This window comes from Manis javanica, chromosome X (assembly GCF_040802235.1).
Source record: "Manis javanica isolate MJ-LG chromosome X, MJ_LKY, whole genome shotgun sequence".
In the NCBI taxonomy this organism is placed as follows: domain Eukaryota; kingdom Metazoa; phylum Chordata; class Mammalia; order Pholidota; family Manidae; genus Manis; species Manis javanica.
Window position 1 is genome coordinate 91792529 of NC_133174.1, and position 16750 is coordinate 91809278.

General features: G+C 39.8%; 1 protein-coding gene across 1 annotated transcript; it reads right to left on the bottom strand.

Annotated features, from left to right (window-relative positions):
• Positions 1-2: 2 nt before the first annotated feature.
• On the bottom strand, positions 3-16314 carry NOX1 (NADPH oxidase 1). The gene is given in 15 exon segments (XM_073227512.1): positions 3-606; positions 3237-3358; positions 3556-3673; positions 3675-3700; positions 4121-4283; positions 4493-4728; positions 5298-5390; positions 10250-10302; positions 10305-10381; positions 10470-10651; positions 10755-10906; positions 11245-11323; positions 11563-11673; positions 16044-16151; positions 16297-16314. Coding segments are annotated over 15 exon segments (1665 nt in total). The 3' UTR covers positions 3-479.
• Positions 16315-16750: the final 436 nt, after the last annotated feature.

Below are 16750 nucleotides of genomic sequence, written 5' to 3' on the forward strand. Positions count from 1 at the left end.
GGTAATTTTATGTTGTTTTATTATTTAAGTTTATTATTATGTTTTGTCATTTATTCTTCAATAAATTTTTATTTTAAAAAAATCACCCTACTTAGAAATCATCTTTGAGGGTGTGAGGGAGGGGAGAATATGACCCAGAGTCCAGGAGATGGTAACACTTGGAATCATCCTGGGTTAAATGGTGTAACTGTCCACCACCTCTACTATCAGGCTTTGCGGCGGTCATGGGCATTCCGAAAGGATTTACAGCTATTTTCCCAAGACAGAATCCATGGGCTTTGCAATTATTGTGACTTCTGAAGTTCTTAGGTTTATGAAGCTTGGTGATGATGATGTGGAATCCACTCAAGAAAGAATGCCAAGGAACCAAGGCACAGGATTGTCCTCAGGTGGCTGCCCACACTTGATCAGACCAAGCATGTTTTTGAAGATGAAATTAGGGGGAGACTAATACAGATTACCATCCTTATTCCTCTAATTCAGAAATTTTCTTTGTTGAAGTAGAATTGCACCTTCCTATGATCGAGACTGGAGTACTGGTGAGAGCATTTTCACAGGCTCCTTGCCAAAGTCTGCAGCCCACAGAAGAAGACTCCTACCTCAGACCTGCAGGAAGAGAACAGTAAGGGCTAGGATGCAGCAAAGGCTGCTGACGGTGGGAATGGAGAACCTGCCTCTGCAGGGTCTCCGCTACTCCCAGCAACCCTGCATAAAAAGCCAGGTGTTGACTCCCTCTCACCTTCATGGTTCTTTCTTTGTCTTTTCTGCTTGCACACCCCAGCTGTGCTCTCAACCCTCAGCTGGGCCTGTTCACCTGGGAACACACCCCCAGGAGACAGGATGCACCATAGTGGTTGGGAGCTGGGTTTGCAGCTAGGCTGTCTGGGTTCAAGCCCCAGCTCTGACACTTGTACCAGCTGTGTGACTCCATGCAAGTTCCTTTAACCTCTCAGTTTTCCCCCATATAAAATGAGGATAAAAATAGTACTCATCTCATAAGGTTGTTTTGAGGTTTAAATGAAAATCATATGGAAAGTGATTAGAAAAATGCCTGCCACATAGCAAGTGCTTATCTGTTAGCTGCCATTAAAGCCATCCAGGGTGTGCCTATTCCGATTCTGAAATTTCTCACGCTGAAGGGATGGTGGCCCTTCTTACCAAGGATAATCTTTCAAACTTTGCTCTGGGTCTCACCCTCTCCCTTCTCTCATACTTTCCTCTCCCCTCTTTTATTTGAGATATAATTCACATGTCACAACATTCACCCTTTTAAAAGTGCTTTTTAGCATAGCCACAAAGTTGTGCAACCGTAAACACTACCCGAGAACATTTTCATCATCCCCAAAAGAAACCCAGTACATATTAGCAATCACTTCCCATTTCCCCAACCTCCTCTGCCCCCAGCCCTAGCAATCAAATCTACTTTCTGTCTAGATTTGCCCCTTCTGCCCATTTCATATAAATAGAATCATACAATATCTGGCCTTTTGTGTCCGGTTTCTTCCACTTGACATACTATTTTTTCAAGTTTCACCCATGTTGCAGCATGTATGAGTATTTTTATTCCTTCTTATTTCTGAATAATACTCCATTGTGTGAGTTTACCACATTTTGTTTACCCCATCATCTGTGGATGGACGTGTGGGTTGTTTCCAGTTTTGGGCTCTTCTGCTTACATTCATGTACAAGTTTTTGTGTGGACGTATGTTTTCATTTCTCTTGGGTATATACTTAGGAGTGATATTGCTGGGTCATGTGGTAGGTAACTACATTGAACCTTTTGAGGGAATGCCAGTGTTCGCCAAGCACTGTACTGTTTCACATTCCCACAAGCAGTGTAGGAGGGACCCTCCCACAACTTCACCACTTCCTCACCAGCTTTTGTTATCGCCCCTCTTTTATTATGGCCATCCTAGTCCTCTCTCCGCTTTTGTACATTTATTTTATTCCTGTCTACTGACTCCTGTTCTGTCTACAAATATACTTAGTTCATCCCTAAGCTAAACAAGCATTTCCTGGGCCCTGCCACTCCCCAAGCACTGCTGATCCAGCCCACTACTATTTCCTCTCTTGGGTTCTCTGACACCGTGTCTCCACACTCTCATCATTTCACCCCCTCCCCACATAACATAAGCATTCCTTCATACTCTGCACTCTGCCACTCTCTCTCACCCAGCAATCTCCTCTATTCTCACAACTTCAACTGCACTCGACACAATAATTAACATAATCTCTTTTGCTTATATGTTGCTTTACAGTTTACAGAGCATTTTTTCATATATTGTCTCACTTAATATCCACGACCATCCTGCAAGGAAGAAGAGTAGACACTTACTAATATAACACCCATTTTACAGATGAGGAATCTGAAGATCAGAGCATTTTGAAGCTCAAGGTCCCAGAAGCGGAAAGTGTCAGAACTAGCATTAGGACCCAGAATCATCTGCATCCCAGTCACCAAATGTTCTCTCCACTGCTTTCTTGAAGCCTTTCCTGATCACCCCGTGTGGGCACAGACTTTCCTTCCCTCTGTGTGCATGTACCTGTTTCATGGAGTGCATCATTCTGCTTTCAGTTGGTTGTATGCATCTTTTATTAAAATGTATTCTCTTTGAGGTCAAGAACCATATCCTGTTTCTCCTTCAATATCCAAAGACTCTAGAATAGCCAGTGCTGAGCTTATAGAATGTAACAGTGTTAATGGGATTGAACTGATCTTCACCTGCCAACTTGTTCTGGAAATTTCTGTAACATGATCAGCCTAATTCTCCTTCCCATCAGAAAGGCTGACTTCATGACATCAGGTTTTCCTATAGACTCTAGTATGTCTCAACACTCCCTCCCCTCAGAAAGACCTGGGTCAGTACATCAGTTAACTAGATAATACACTCCAGACCCTTGTTACTTAAGTCCAGATCATTAAGGCCCAGAACAAGGCATTTGAATGGTTCCAGTTCTCTATTTTGTTTGGTAATACAGACCAGAACTGAGTCCCCTTGCCTCCCTGTTCAGTGGGGGCTTGTGGAGGTAACAAACATCTTCTCATAACTACAAGAACATGACTCTTACTGGGCTAAAACCTCAGATGAAATTTCCTCAGTTTTAAGCAAGAATCTAAGAATGGTTCAAATAGTTTCTGCCCCAGAGATCTTTTCCCAAAAGTATTCAACATGCTGTAATACTTTTCCTAAACCCTAAGTCTGCAAATTCAACTAACTGGAGGAGAATACACTTACTTGGGGTGGATGGTACCTATTGTAGAAAACTTGTCCCACATACACTTCCCAAAGGAGGTTTTCTGTTTCAAACCTGTCAGGATGTCAGCGGCCTTGCCAAAGTTTAATGCTGCATGACTGGCCTGGAGTCAGAGAGATAACAAGTTGGAAAAAGCATGTCCTGATAGCTACCTTTTCCTTCAGCCACTTAAAAACTTTGGTGTGAGGGTGAGGGCAGGAAAGAAATCAAAAAGAATAATTATTTCCAATCAGCATGCACTACTCTTATCTGACATTCATCTTACATCTCAGTGGGAATTAGTATGCTATTTAAACTCACAATGCTGCTGTTCCATCCAGTGAGGAAGAGATGGTAGTTTAGAAAACCCACTTTGCCTAATTTTTCCTTCTCCCATTCCAGAGAAGCCATTAGGTCATTGAACCAGGAAAAGGCACCTGTCTCTGCAGATCCAGTAGAAATAGATCTGGAATCAGCAAGAGAGAACACAGCCTGATTAAGTGCCTTTAGGATGTGCATTGTGGTGACATGATTATGTATACAATCTCCCTATTTGTTGATCAAGTCTGAGGTTGACCTGAAAAATCACCTCTACAGAACAGCAGACCTTAGGCAGCATGAATGTCCAGAGTTCGGACAACTTCCCTTATGGACAGAGACGTCCAATGTCATCTTTGGTTCAAGGTGATTTTAAACTCCAAATTAAAAATGAAGACCCTGTTCTTATGGTGAATCTGTAGAGGTGGCTGCCTTGGCTGAGAAGTGATCACTCACTCTCCCAACTGCAGGAAAGGTTACTTTCTTATCAATGTTACAGAGCTTAGCCCATGAAAGCAGTGGGCGTGTCAGACCGAGACCAGATGAAAAGCAGTATGTAGGAGTGTACCATTTGTGTTTTGAGGTTGCGATCTCCATGCTGAAATTTGTATCAGATGGACTTTAAGATGGAGGCAAAGGGGGTGACCCCAATTCCTGCTCTGATCAACACAGCCACTTCATCCTGGAAAACATCTTCACTAACAGGGCCAAAGGGGCCATCCACCTCAATCCTGGCAGAAGACAGAAGACAATGGACATGTGAAATCTCACATCCACCCCAAACCTCAAACATTCTCCCAGAGCCATAGCTGTTCCCATGGCTGATTTCTGCCTGTTTATTTTACTCATAGTACCAGACTTAAGGTTCAACAAGGAATTGCTTTCCTCGTTGTTTTTCTTTTCTGCCTGCTCGGGGGCTCTGCTGCTCTCAAGAACTTACCTGGGAATTGGTGACTGCTGTTGTTCAAAAGCCCTTACGAGATTTTCTGTCCAGTCTCCCACTGCTCAGATATGAATGGAGAAGAAGTTTTCCACTGGAGCAGAGGTCAGAGTAAAGGGATGCCACTCCAGGTAAGAGATTGAGCAGCAATTAACAAAAATATACTGTCCCACTTTCATGCTGAAGCCATGCTTCTTCATCTGCAATTCCAAAACTTTGGATAGGTGTATGACAACCTACAAATGAGCACAGAGGCCAAAGGAGGTAAATTAAAATGGTGGCAGGGGCTGGCAGATGAAATAACCGAGTGAAGCTGGAGTCTGGTGATGGTGGTGAGCCTTGAGCACAAGTCCTTTCTGAAGGAGGCAGCAGTTACCTAGTCCCCTTAGTTGCTTAGTCCAGTTACTTAGACAGTGGTTGTACTACAGAACTCTGACTCAGTGTTACAGGGGGCCTGATTCCTCCAGAGAAGGTAGAAATGCCATTTTTAAATGTGAAACCCTCTGTTCAGATTTTTAAATATTAGCAACCAATTTGACTTTCAAAACAATCATCATGTAGGCCAAACAAAATATGCCTGTGGGCTAGTCCTGATGCAGGCCACCTGTTTGCAGCAATCAAACATGCTGATGAGATGGGCCAAGTCCCTCTTTCCCATAGTTGTGTGTAGCACTAGAGAAACTGGAGTATGTTGTCCCCATGTTCTTTTTATTTTTTCCTTCTGGGTGACACCATGGCAGTTCATTTCTATAATGAGGAAGACCAGAACTGTTGTCACAGCAATAGGAAAGTGCACATCCTTTACCTTGGTAATCACAAACTTCTGTTGGAAGCAATAAAATCAGAGGATCCTTTCAAAGATACAAAGAATGCCTGGTGTAAGGATCCACTTCCAAGACTGTGCAGGGACAGAATAATGGAGGTTACACATTAATCTCTCATTTAGGATTTATTTGTGTAGCAGTTCATTCCTTCATTCAATAAAAATTTATTGAGCTATCTGATGTGTATCATTATTAAGCCTCTAATTTCACCAGTTCTTGAGGACAGAGATGGAAAGGAATAAATTACAATGGTTTTATTTGCTGACCTGTTTCTCATAAAGCAGATAATCTCCTGAAGTCTTACAGGTCTCATCAGGAAGCAAAAGAAAAGCACAAAAATAAAATAAGTGGTAAGTATATGTAATATATGTATATTCTTAAACTTATATAAAGGTAAAACTGTATTTTAAGAATTTAAGACTGTCTTCCAGGATCACTTGTCCAATGTGAAAACCAAAAGAGAACGTAGATGTGAAATAGAAGCAGATGATTAAAAAACTAACAAAACATGGAAAGAATTTGGCTGGCATTATTGACAGCAACGATATATAAAACTTGGTATTTACACATCACTTCTTTTCTCAGGTATTAGAAACACCTTACATAGTAATATACTTTTTGTCTTTCTATATTTTTTTAAAGCACCCTTTCCCTCCCTGAGATGTTCTCAAAGGTAGCAGGTTGCTCCCATATGTGCAGGAGCTACTAAAAATGTATTTTCCAGCAGTACTGAGTCCTGTCCTCCGTCGCATGATTGCTCGAGCGTGATACATCAGAACTGTGTGGAATGAGGTTTCATATGCTGATTAAGGCAGGTAATTAATTTCCTTGGGTATCTCTCAGGAGGAAAGAGGCAGAGATGGGGCTAGGGAACCTGAGAGTGTGCATTTTACAATTTGATGCTGCTCCTTTTTGGGAAAATCCCAAGCTGAATTCAGCAGACATGAAAAAATACGTATTTTAGAAATAGCTAATAACAACGTGGAAAACAGTTTTGACCTCAGAAGTAATCAGAGAAATGAATATTAAAACAGAATAGAATTTTAGCCTCTCAAGTTGGAAAACAAGTTTAAACATTAATGCACACCATTAACTGGGATGCAGGGAAATGGGCACATTATGTGTGCAGTTGGTGGAAGTTCAAATTAGTAGCATCTTCCCAGAGAGCAATTTCTCAACAGCCTTGAAAGCATTCCTTCTCTTTGACCTAGAAATTTCACTTCTAGGAAATGGAGCATAAAGAAACAATTAAGGTGCGCACAAGGCATATGAGTACAGTAAAGGCCACATTATTGACTAAGAAAAAATTGACACGAATGGTAAGCCACACAAACTTTTTTTAGCCAATACCAAACTGTCTTCTTAAATTTTTAATTTTTTTTTGCATTGAGATATAACTGGTATAAAACATTATATCAGTTTCAGGTATACAACATAAGGATTTGAAATTTGTATATGCTGCAAAATGATCACCACAATGTCTAGTTAACATCTGTCACCGTACATAGTAACAATTTTTTCTTCTGATGAGAACTTTTAAGATCTATTCTCTAGCAACTTTCAAAATGCAATACAGTATTAACTATAGTCACCATACTAAACATCACATCCCCATGACTTACTTATTTTATAACCGGAAGTTTGTACCTTTTGACCCCCTTCACTCATTTCACCCACCCACACCCCACCTCTGGTAACCACCAATCTATGAACTTATTCATATGTTTGCATCTATGAACTTACTGGGATTTTTTTTTACTAGATTCCATACATAAGTGAAATCATGCAGTATTTATCTTCCTCTATCTGACTTATTTCACTTAGCATAATGCCTTTAAAGTCATTAAAAATGACCATGTAGAAAAAAAAATGACAAAAACAGTATAGCATACGGCCTTTTAAAAACAAATGTTTCAGAAAAATGTTTGACAACAGAGGAAAGCATCCATGATACAGATTATGAGAAAAAAAATTATTACCTCTAGGTGATAGAACTGTTGAGATTTTAATTTTCTTCTAAATATTTTTCTGTGTTTTCCAAACTTTCTACAAAAAATAAGTGTAATTTTGTTTTTAGGGAGAATGTTGAGAGAATTTTTTTAATATTTATGAAAGAAACACACCAATAAATTCAAACAGATGGCAAAAACTAGTATTCTCTCCCTTGGGTTATTATGTGACCAATCAAAGTAATGCCTGAGTTTCAAGTATACCTCCGAAGAAGCCAAATACACTTTATCTCAAATAATTGTTGGGGAAAAGATGGAGCTGATATAAAAGGTAAGATGGGATTAACTGCCTTGGCTAGAAAGGGGCTCATCAAGCTTTATATCTTCCTGTATTTAAGGGCCTCTTGTCTACTGGTCAAATAATACAGAAAGTCTCTGGTTATAGTTTACAAGTTCCTCTGACTTTAGAAATGAAATGTGCTGTTAACATACGCCAGGTATGTCCTTTTAAAATTAATTTTAAAATAGGTAATACATGCACATGGCACAAAATTCAGAAGTACAAAAAGGTATACAATCAAAACTAAATCTCCCTTCCATCCCTGTCCCCCAGCTTCCCAGAGGCAATCAATGTTACTATTTTGTGAATCCTTCAGGAGAATATACATTCAAGTGATAACATTGCATTAAGTACAAATGGTAGCAGGCTATACACATTGATCTTCCTTTGTCTTCATTCAGCGTCTCAGTGACCAGTCCATACTAGTACCTACAGATCTGCCTCTTTCTTTTTAATGGCTGCTGAGAATTCCATTGCAAGGAAGTCCTATAATTTAACTAGTCCCTTCATGATGGCACTTATTTCCAATCTTTTGTTCTATCAAACAATGCTATAATGAATAACCCAACACATGTAACTTAACACATAAGCAAGTATACTTTTAGAATAAACTTCTGGACGTAGAATTTTAAAGTTTGGTAAATACTGCCAAATCACCTTTACAAGCAATTGTATAGGTTTCCACTCTCACCAGCAATGCATGAGAGCACTGCCTACACAGCCCATGAGCAAACTTTTTAATCTTTGCTAATCTGTTGGGTTAAAAAAAAATCTTAAGGTAATTTTATTTTGCAGTTGTTCCATTATGAATAATATTAAGCATCATTTCGTATTGTTAAGATTAACATATTTCAATACAATTGATGTTCTGTTCTGTGATGATTCTGTTCATATCTTCTGCATCTTTTTTTATCAGGTTGTTAGGCTTTATCTTACTGATTTATAGGAGTTAGTTATATATTGGGAAATGAGTACATGCTCTGTGAGTCATTTGTCACCTGTCTTTATTTATGATGGGTTTTTTGCCATGAAACTATTTATTTACTTTTATAGGAATATATTTATATTCCTTTTCTGGAGGAAAGGGAACTATGAAGTTCTTTTAATCTTATTTGAGAGTACTTATACTAACACTCCAATAGTAGAAAAAAATTTCCCATGTGGTCTTAGGGTGCTTTTATGACTTCTTTCTCTTTTTTTTTTAAACATTTAAATCCTTAATCTATGCATCCTTGATCCATATTTTAATGTAAAGTATTAAACAAATATACAGCTTGTTTTCCTAGATTGCTATCCAATTATACAAAAAAATATTGAATAATCTTTTTTTCCCACTGACTTTTTTCATTTTTGTATTTTTTTCCCACTGATTTTAAATGCCAACTTTAGGGGACTTTTTTTAGAGCTATTTTTCCCTTTTGAGATGAGGACTGAGCTATTGCTCTTAATTTTGCATCTGATTTAAAGACTTTACTCATCCTCTGAGCACTTTGAGGCACCACAGTCAAACGTTCCATTTCATTTACTCCTCAATCTAACACATTTTATGAGCAAGCAAGGATAAACCATGATATCCAAGATAATTACCCTGAGGCACACCTTAAGTTGCCTGAAACCCAGTTTCTTAGTTGCCCACCAGCTAACAATCATTCCCAAGCACGTTCTTACACCACTAAATAAAGCTGACTTCAAGAATTTTTGTTTTGAAAGTTAAACTCACAGAAACAGAGGGTAGGAAGGTGGTTAACCAGGGGGCATGTTAATTACCTGGTCAAAGGATACAAGCCTCCAGTCATAAGATGACTAAGTTCTGGGGACCTAATGTACAGTATGGTGACTATAATCAATAATACTGTATAGTACACTGAAATTCACAAAGTGAGTAGATCTTAAGCATTCTCACCACACACACACACACACACACACACACACACACACACACGCACACACACAGTAACTATGTAAGGGGATGGATGTGTTAATTAACCTCATTGTGGTAATCATTTACAAAGTATATATCCATCATTAATTGCATTGTACACTTGAAATATATACAATTTCATTTGTCTATTATCCTTCAATAAACCTGGAAGCAAAAGAATGCTCCCTTCCTCTGGCTGGCCAGGATTTTAGAGCTAAGTTTGGGGACAGTACAATGGTCAAGAGCGCAGTCTTTGGAATCTAAGAGGCCTGGGCTAGACAGTTCCATTAGTTACTCAATGTGAGAGCTGACAGTTTGCTTAATTTCTCTCAATCTTAGTCCTTTTATCTAAAAACTGAGACCAAAAAGTACTACCTCATAGGTTATTGCTATGTATAGCTGCCATGACCCATTTTTCACAGCAAACTGGGCACATGGTAAACACTATTAATAACATGCACTATCACCATGACCTTTGGAGAGGGTCTCACAACACGCAGTGACTATTTGTCCTTCTTATTCAGGATGCCCTGCTGATGACAACTCCCTAGCCTGTTACCAGTGATATTAGGGTTCCCTGATGGTAGCAACACTGTGAATATATCTTCTACAGGACCCAGCACAGGGCTGAGCTAATAATGGTAATAACAATGAGAGCAATAGCAGCAGCAATAACTATAACAGCTCCTAAAGAGAGTCTCTCCTTGTTCATAGGATTCTTACCTCAGCAGGGAGCCCTTCAAACTGGGGATGCTTGCAGCAGGAGTTATGATCATCCAGTTCATGAAAGACTCCTCACACCTGTAAGGGTGACTCTCATTCATGCTGTCTTCCGTCTGACCCTGGACAATTCCACTGATACAGACAAAGAAGGACAGTTTGTGGCAAAGAACTGTGCAAGGGCTGGGGCTAGTACATGAGAATGGGGGTTCAAGGACCTTACCCAATGCCATGAATCCATAAACCAATGACATAGATAATATAAATATGGTGTGTATACCAGAAGACCTCAAAATAACTCCTCCAGATAAACTCTGTAGCTGAAGTCACTATAAGAACCAGAGCTATTATGATGATCACTCCAGTGAGACCAGCAATGCTGGTGAATGTCACATATTCCACTGTCTATGAAAGGAGAAAGTTCAGCCTGGCACAATGTCCACCAAGGATGTCATGCCCTTCCTGCTTATGACCAGATCCCAGATGCTTTGCCGTTGAGTCAACTTACCATGTTCAGGGACTGGACAGGATTTAACCAAGAATCCCCTTCTTTCTCTTGATAAGATAGGCTGGAGAGAATAGATGCAAGGGATCCATCAGTGGTCTGCCGGCTTCTGCTGTAGCGTTCAAAGTTGAACAGGTGTGCACTGATGTGGCTAGCTAAATGGAAAGATGGAAAGGAATGTGAGAGGTACCCAGGAACATAATGGCAGGCATATCCCACTAGAAAAGGAGAATGCTATATAGTGTCTAGCAGAACGCTGAGTCTACAGAAGGGGCCCAACAAACCCTGACTGCAGAGAAACCAAGAGATTTTTTATACTCACTGTGTTCCCAAAGGAAGAGCATTTAAGTTCTATCAAAATCGGCCAAGAACAGTACCTGGCAAATACTGCTGGGTGTTCAATAAATATTTTTTGAATGTCTACATGCATGGATGAATGAAACTAGACTGTGAATGCCCAGGAGCCTGCAGTTTTGTGGTTTGCCTCTGTCACCTGTTTGTAACATATATGCCACCAGCTTGTGGAAGGTGAGGCTTTGATCCAGTTGCTTCCTCAGGGTGTGCCTGAAAAACTACCAATTTAAAGTGATCAAGGTCAGGCGTCTCCAGGCAGCTTTAGGAAATTCATTAGGCCATAATCAACATGGCCACACACGGTATGCCAACACCACCCGCCCTTGCTCACCCCCTTGGCTACCAAAGGAGACCTCTGGCTTCCATGCCCAGGGGCTTGGTGTTGGGCTGTCCTACTGAGGAGTCCAGGGTCTCTTGTCTTTAATTGCAAGTTGACCTATGAGTGGTTGGAACTCACTGGGCAGGTGCCTCTCAGGGAGGACAACAGATTTCAACACACAGGAAGCAGGATCAGCATACTGTTAAAATTCAGGCAGTGAGCAGAGGCTCAGACCCAGGCCAATGCCAACTGGAGCAAAGGAGAGAAGAGTCCTTCAGGTGCTTTGTATCACCATCCAACAGGTGAGCATAGGCTCACTCTTCTCATCTGAAAGGAAGGAATGGACAGGGCTGCAGCTGCCTCCCCTCTTTCTCAGTAGCTAGAGCTATCAGTCTAAGCTCTGTTTGCAAATAACAGAAAATTTGCTGAACTTAATATTGAATTGAGAAATTCCCATGACAGTGGCTTGGAAATGTTTGACTATATATTTATGAATATGAAAGAGAACAGGATTTGACTCTCTGGATTTCAAATACAAACAACATTCTATGGATATAATACTTTGCAACAAGTATTTTTGCTTAATGCACTCAATTATGTTTTATTTGTCATTTCTAAACAATCTTGAGGATCATATATATTTTTATTTGCATTTATTTATTTTAACATTGCTGTGTATTTATTTAGTTACTTATTTATATAAGTTTCTTTCTTTTTTGCTATCACTAATGTACAATTACATGAACATTATGGTTACTAGACTCACCCTGTTATCAAGTTCGCACTACATACCCCATTACAGTCACTGTCCATCAGTGTAGTAAGATGCTATATAGAATCACTGCTTGTCTTCTCTGTGTCCCTCCCACTATATTATACATGCCAATCGTAATGCCCCTTTATCCCCCTTATCCCTCCCTTCCCACCCATCCTCCCAGTCCCTTTCCCTTTGGTAACTGTTAGTACATTCTTGGGTTCTGTGAGTCTGCTGCTGTTTTGTCCTTCAGTTTTTTCTTTGTTCTTATACTCCACAGATAAGTGAAATCATTTGATACTTGTCTTTCTCCACCTGGCTTATTTCACTGAGCATAATACCCTGTAGCTCCATCCATGTTGCTGCAAATGGTAGGATTTGTTTTCTTCTTATGGATGAATAATATTCCATTGTGTATATGTACCACATCTTCTTTATCCATTCATCTACTGATGGACACTTAGGTTGTTTCCACATTTTGGCTATTGTAAATAGTGCTGCGATAAACATAGAGGTGCATATGTCTTTTTCCAACTGGGATCCTACATTCTTAGGGTAAATTCCTAGGAGTGGAATTCCTGGGTCAAATGGTGTTGTAGTTTTTTGAGGAACCTCCATACTGCTTTCCACAATGGTTGAATTAGTTAGCATTCCCATTATTTGCATTTTAAATAAAGCTTATATATTTAGAGGTATAATTATAGATGGTGACTCTTTTTTCCCTTCTATCTTCTGTTACAGTTAGAAGTGTGTAATAATCATATAATAAAAACAATAAAAAAATAACCATTTTATTTAAGATGTCTTTGATTATTGAATAAAGTCTAGGCACACCTAGTGAACCCCTCAGACCAAACATTTGAAACTTAGGTAGAGATATGAGAAGGGAGAACATCTGAGAACACAATTTCAAACTGATTTCCTTGGGTGGCCAGCATACATCAGTGTCGATCTGATACAGCAATAGAAGCTGCTAGAAAAGGAGACAAGGAATTGAATTAGTAATTCAAAGAAGTATTGAGCCCAGAAACAGGCCTAATTAGGTATAGGCCGGACAGACTCTGCTCAACTCCATGGTACCTAAGTCTGACTTCTCACTCTGTACCATGGGTGTCTGAGTCAGCTCCATGCACTTGAGACTGCAAGCAGTGGAGGTGGTAGGGGCAGCCAGGCAATTTTTATTGCACTTTAGCTGACTGGCCAGCCTTACATGTGTGCCTGTCGGTGACTTGCTAAAAGGAAGAATATGGGTCAGAATTAACAATTTCTTGGTCTTTTTCTAATAATCGTTTTGGCACAAACACTATTTTTCCATACACCTAAGCCCAGGACAATGTGACCTCAGTTTAATCAGCCAGGTTAAGATCTCCCTAGTGTCGATAATGGCTTACAATGTCAAGCGGTGCAGTGAACAAGAGCTGCCCTACTGTTTTTCATTTCTGACTTTTCCACATGACCTGTGTTTTCTCCCTCTGCTGAGTCACACTCTGATTGTTTTCTGTAGAAACAGCCTGTTCCATTTCTGAGTAAATTTTCTCTACTTAACTCTAAGATCATGCATTTCCACATTGGTCCCACAGCTTGTTTCTTTGAGTCACAGATATGTCTTAAAGCTAAAATCAGCAAGAGGATTGAAAATATAGGACTATAATTTCACAGTGCCATATTCAGTGTGGGCTATCTGCATGGGATGAATTCTTTATAGAGCAAATCTTTTTTCCCCTTTGCTGCACATTGAAATACCCCAATTTATGTTCACTTTCCAACATCAATGCTAACCGATGTTCTAATTCAGCTGTTGTTATCATTAAGGCTTCATAGACCATAGATTTAAACTCCTTCCTCTTTCTCTGCTACTTATTTGTTCTGATTCAAAGTGAATCAAATAACCGTGTTTTCCTAGAGGAAGCAGGAACTTAATAAATAACCTACGGAATGATTAAAAAAGTTATGGCACATCAGAGCCATGGACTGTTATGCTCTTAAAAGGATGAGAACTATATGCAGTGGTGGAGAGGTGGTAAATGTTTAACAACCAGCTTTCAGGAGATGTGGTAGTCTTGATTTCCAGCATTTGCCAATTTACATGATGCAAATACTCCCACATGACAGATTTCAAGATAGCAATTTAATGTCATTGAACACCACTGAACGTGGGGTTGGGAAGAGATACACGCAGCTGGTTATTGATTGCAAGCTGGTATGAGCTGGCTCTAGCACATCACTGCTTACATACTCACATAGAAAGATATTTGAGATCCATTAAGGGTAAGAAGCAATTTCCAGCCAGTATCTACAGTGTGATTCCTATTTTGATTGAAGCAAAAACCTGTGTCTTACTGAATGTGTTTATGAAAGCTCATAGAATGGTTTACCGAGAGAGTGCGAATCTTACTATATACAGGAAATTAAAAAGGGAATAAGAATAGCACGTACCTACCTCAGAAACAAAAACAGAATCTATACATCTCCTAGATTGTGAGCATATGTCAGCATGTCTATCTAAACACACAAAGCAAACTATTAACAGTGGTTATATGTGGGGAATGGGATAAGAGGGCAGTTTTCAGATGTTACTTATACACTTTCATATCTTTTGATCTCATTGAAACCAACATTATTCATAGTTAATTTTTTTAATGGAGAGGATTTTTTTAAAAAACTGTCCACAGGATATCAGCATGACTCATTTTTCTGCTGCTGACTTTTTGGTCATAAAACATTTCAGCTCCTAATAACTAGTCACATTTATTGCAACATTCTCTTAATAATAAGCTATTTTTAAAACAAATTAACACTTCCTCTGGAGTTATAGTTACCAGAAAAGGATCAAGGACCAACATTTATGATGTAAAACATCAGGACTATTTAGAACATGAATAGAACATTCAAATTAGTTGCGCTGTCAACATGGATCTTTTGATTATGGAGAGAAAAGGATTTTTTTAAAGGACAATCTGTCTTTAAACTTGTACATTGGGTACGCCTTTGTGAAAAGCTAACAATAAAAAGGCACTGTCAAGATGAAAGTGATTTAAACAAATACCTTACCTGTTACTGAATAACTGACCAGAATCAGCAGTCAAACTTGCTTTTCTAACCAGATAGTGGCTGGATTGATGAGCCTGGGAGAGAATCATTCTCACCTCCATGCTTCCTCCTGGTCACTTCCACACCATTGTGCCCTATCTACCCCCTATCCTTCCTATTCTATACTTGATCTGCCACTTGCCCAGCCTTCTCATCCTATTCTCTGACCTGACCTTGCCTTTCTGCAGGCTTTGTGTTCTGCTTTACCACCTACAGCCCAGACCCCCCTAAGTATCCCTCTCATTTGATAGGGGGTGTTTTTCTATGAGATTGGTCTACAGCAATCGTTTTTAAGTTGGTTGATTGTTTTTAACCAGACTCTTTCTTAAAATCATAAGCAGGAATCCATAGGCAGATAAAGGCTGCTTCGGTTGAAGGACAGGAGCACCGCCTTCCCCTCACACCCTGAAGGAGCATCTGAGTTTCTGTGGAGCCAGTTTGAAAACCACTGCTTAATAGTTTACTGACTATTTTCATTGTTACACCTGGGGAGTGTGCCCTAGATAGGGCTGTTAGATTTTGTGAACAAAAACACAGCACACTCAACTCAATTTGAACTTCAGATTTTTAAAAAATTAATACTTTTTTAGTATACCAATGTCCCATGCAATATCTGAAATATACTTACACCCAAAAAATGATTTGTTCATTTTCTGGAAGTCAAATTTAACTGGGCATCCTGTTTTTTTCTGACAACCGTATCCCTGGAGGGCATTGGGTTTCAAAGGAGCCAGACTCAGAGATAAGAATAAAGAAGGGATTCCCATATCACAACTGTGATACTCATCGCCAAGATTTCTCTTGTGTAGTAGTACTGGTCAGCCCTCTCATAGGACAGAAAGGCATGCACAAACAAGAAAACATTCAGTCCCAACCAAGTAGCCTAGAAGAGGAAAAAAACAAGCAAAAAATACAGGGAAATTTGGGTAAGCGAAGGAGTCGATAAGAAATACTGTCATTGTTTTGGTTATTTTGTGTTTATCTGTTTTCCTTTTACATGGGTACAATCCCTCTAGTATCTAACCTACTTTCAGAGTGACATGCATTACATGTTAGTGACCAGGGTCAGCAAATCAAGGCCCATGGGCTAAATCTAGCTCACCATCTGTTTTATACAGACTACAAGCTAAGAATGGTTATTACATATTTTTGTTTTCACATTTTTAAATGGCTGGGAAAAATCAAAAGAAGAATGATACTTTATGAAGGGTCCCCACCAGTAAGATGGCAAACTTCTGGCTTCTTTTTGGGGGGGGGGGGTCCTCGGTTCCCGCCGGCGCCACCTGAAGCCCAATCACCTCTCGCCCCCCTCCCAATCCCAGCACCTAGCCAACAGCCACCAGCCCCGTAGAAGTAACACCACAATCACCCTATGCCCCTTCCTATATAACCCAGCACCTTTCCCTAATAAAGCGGAACTCTCCGGTGAATTGCTGTTGTGTGTCGCTCCTTTCCTTTCATTGGTGCCGAAACCCGGGAGAC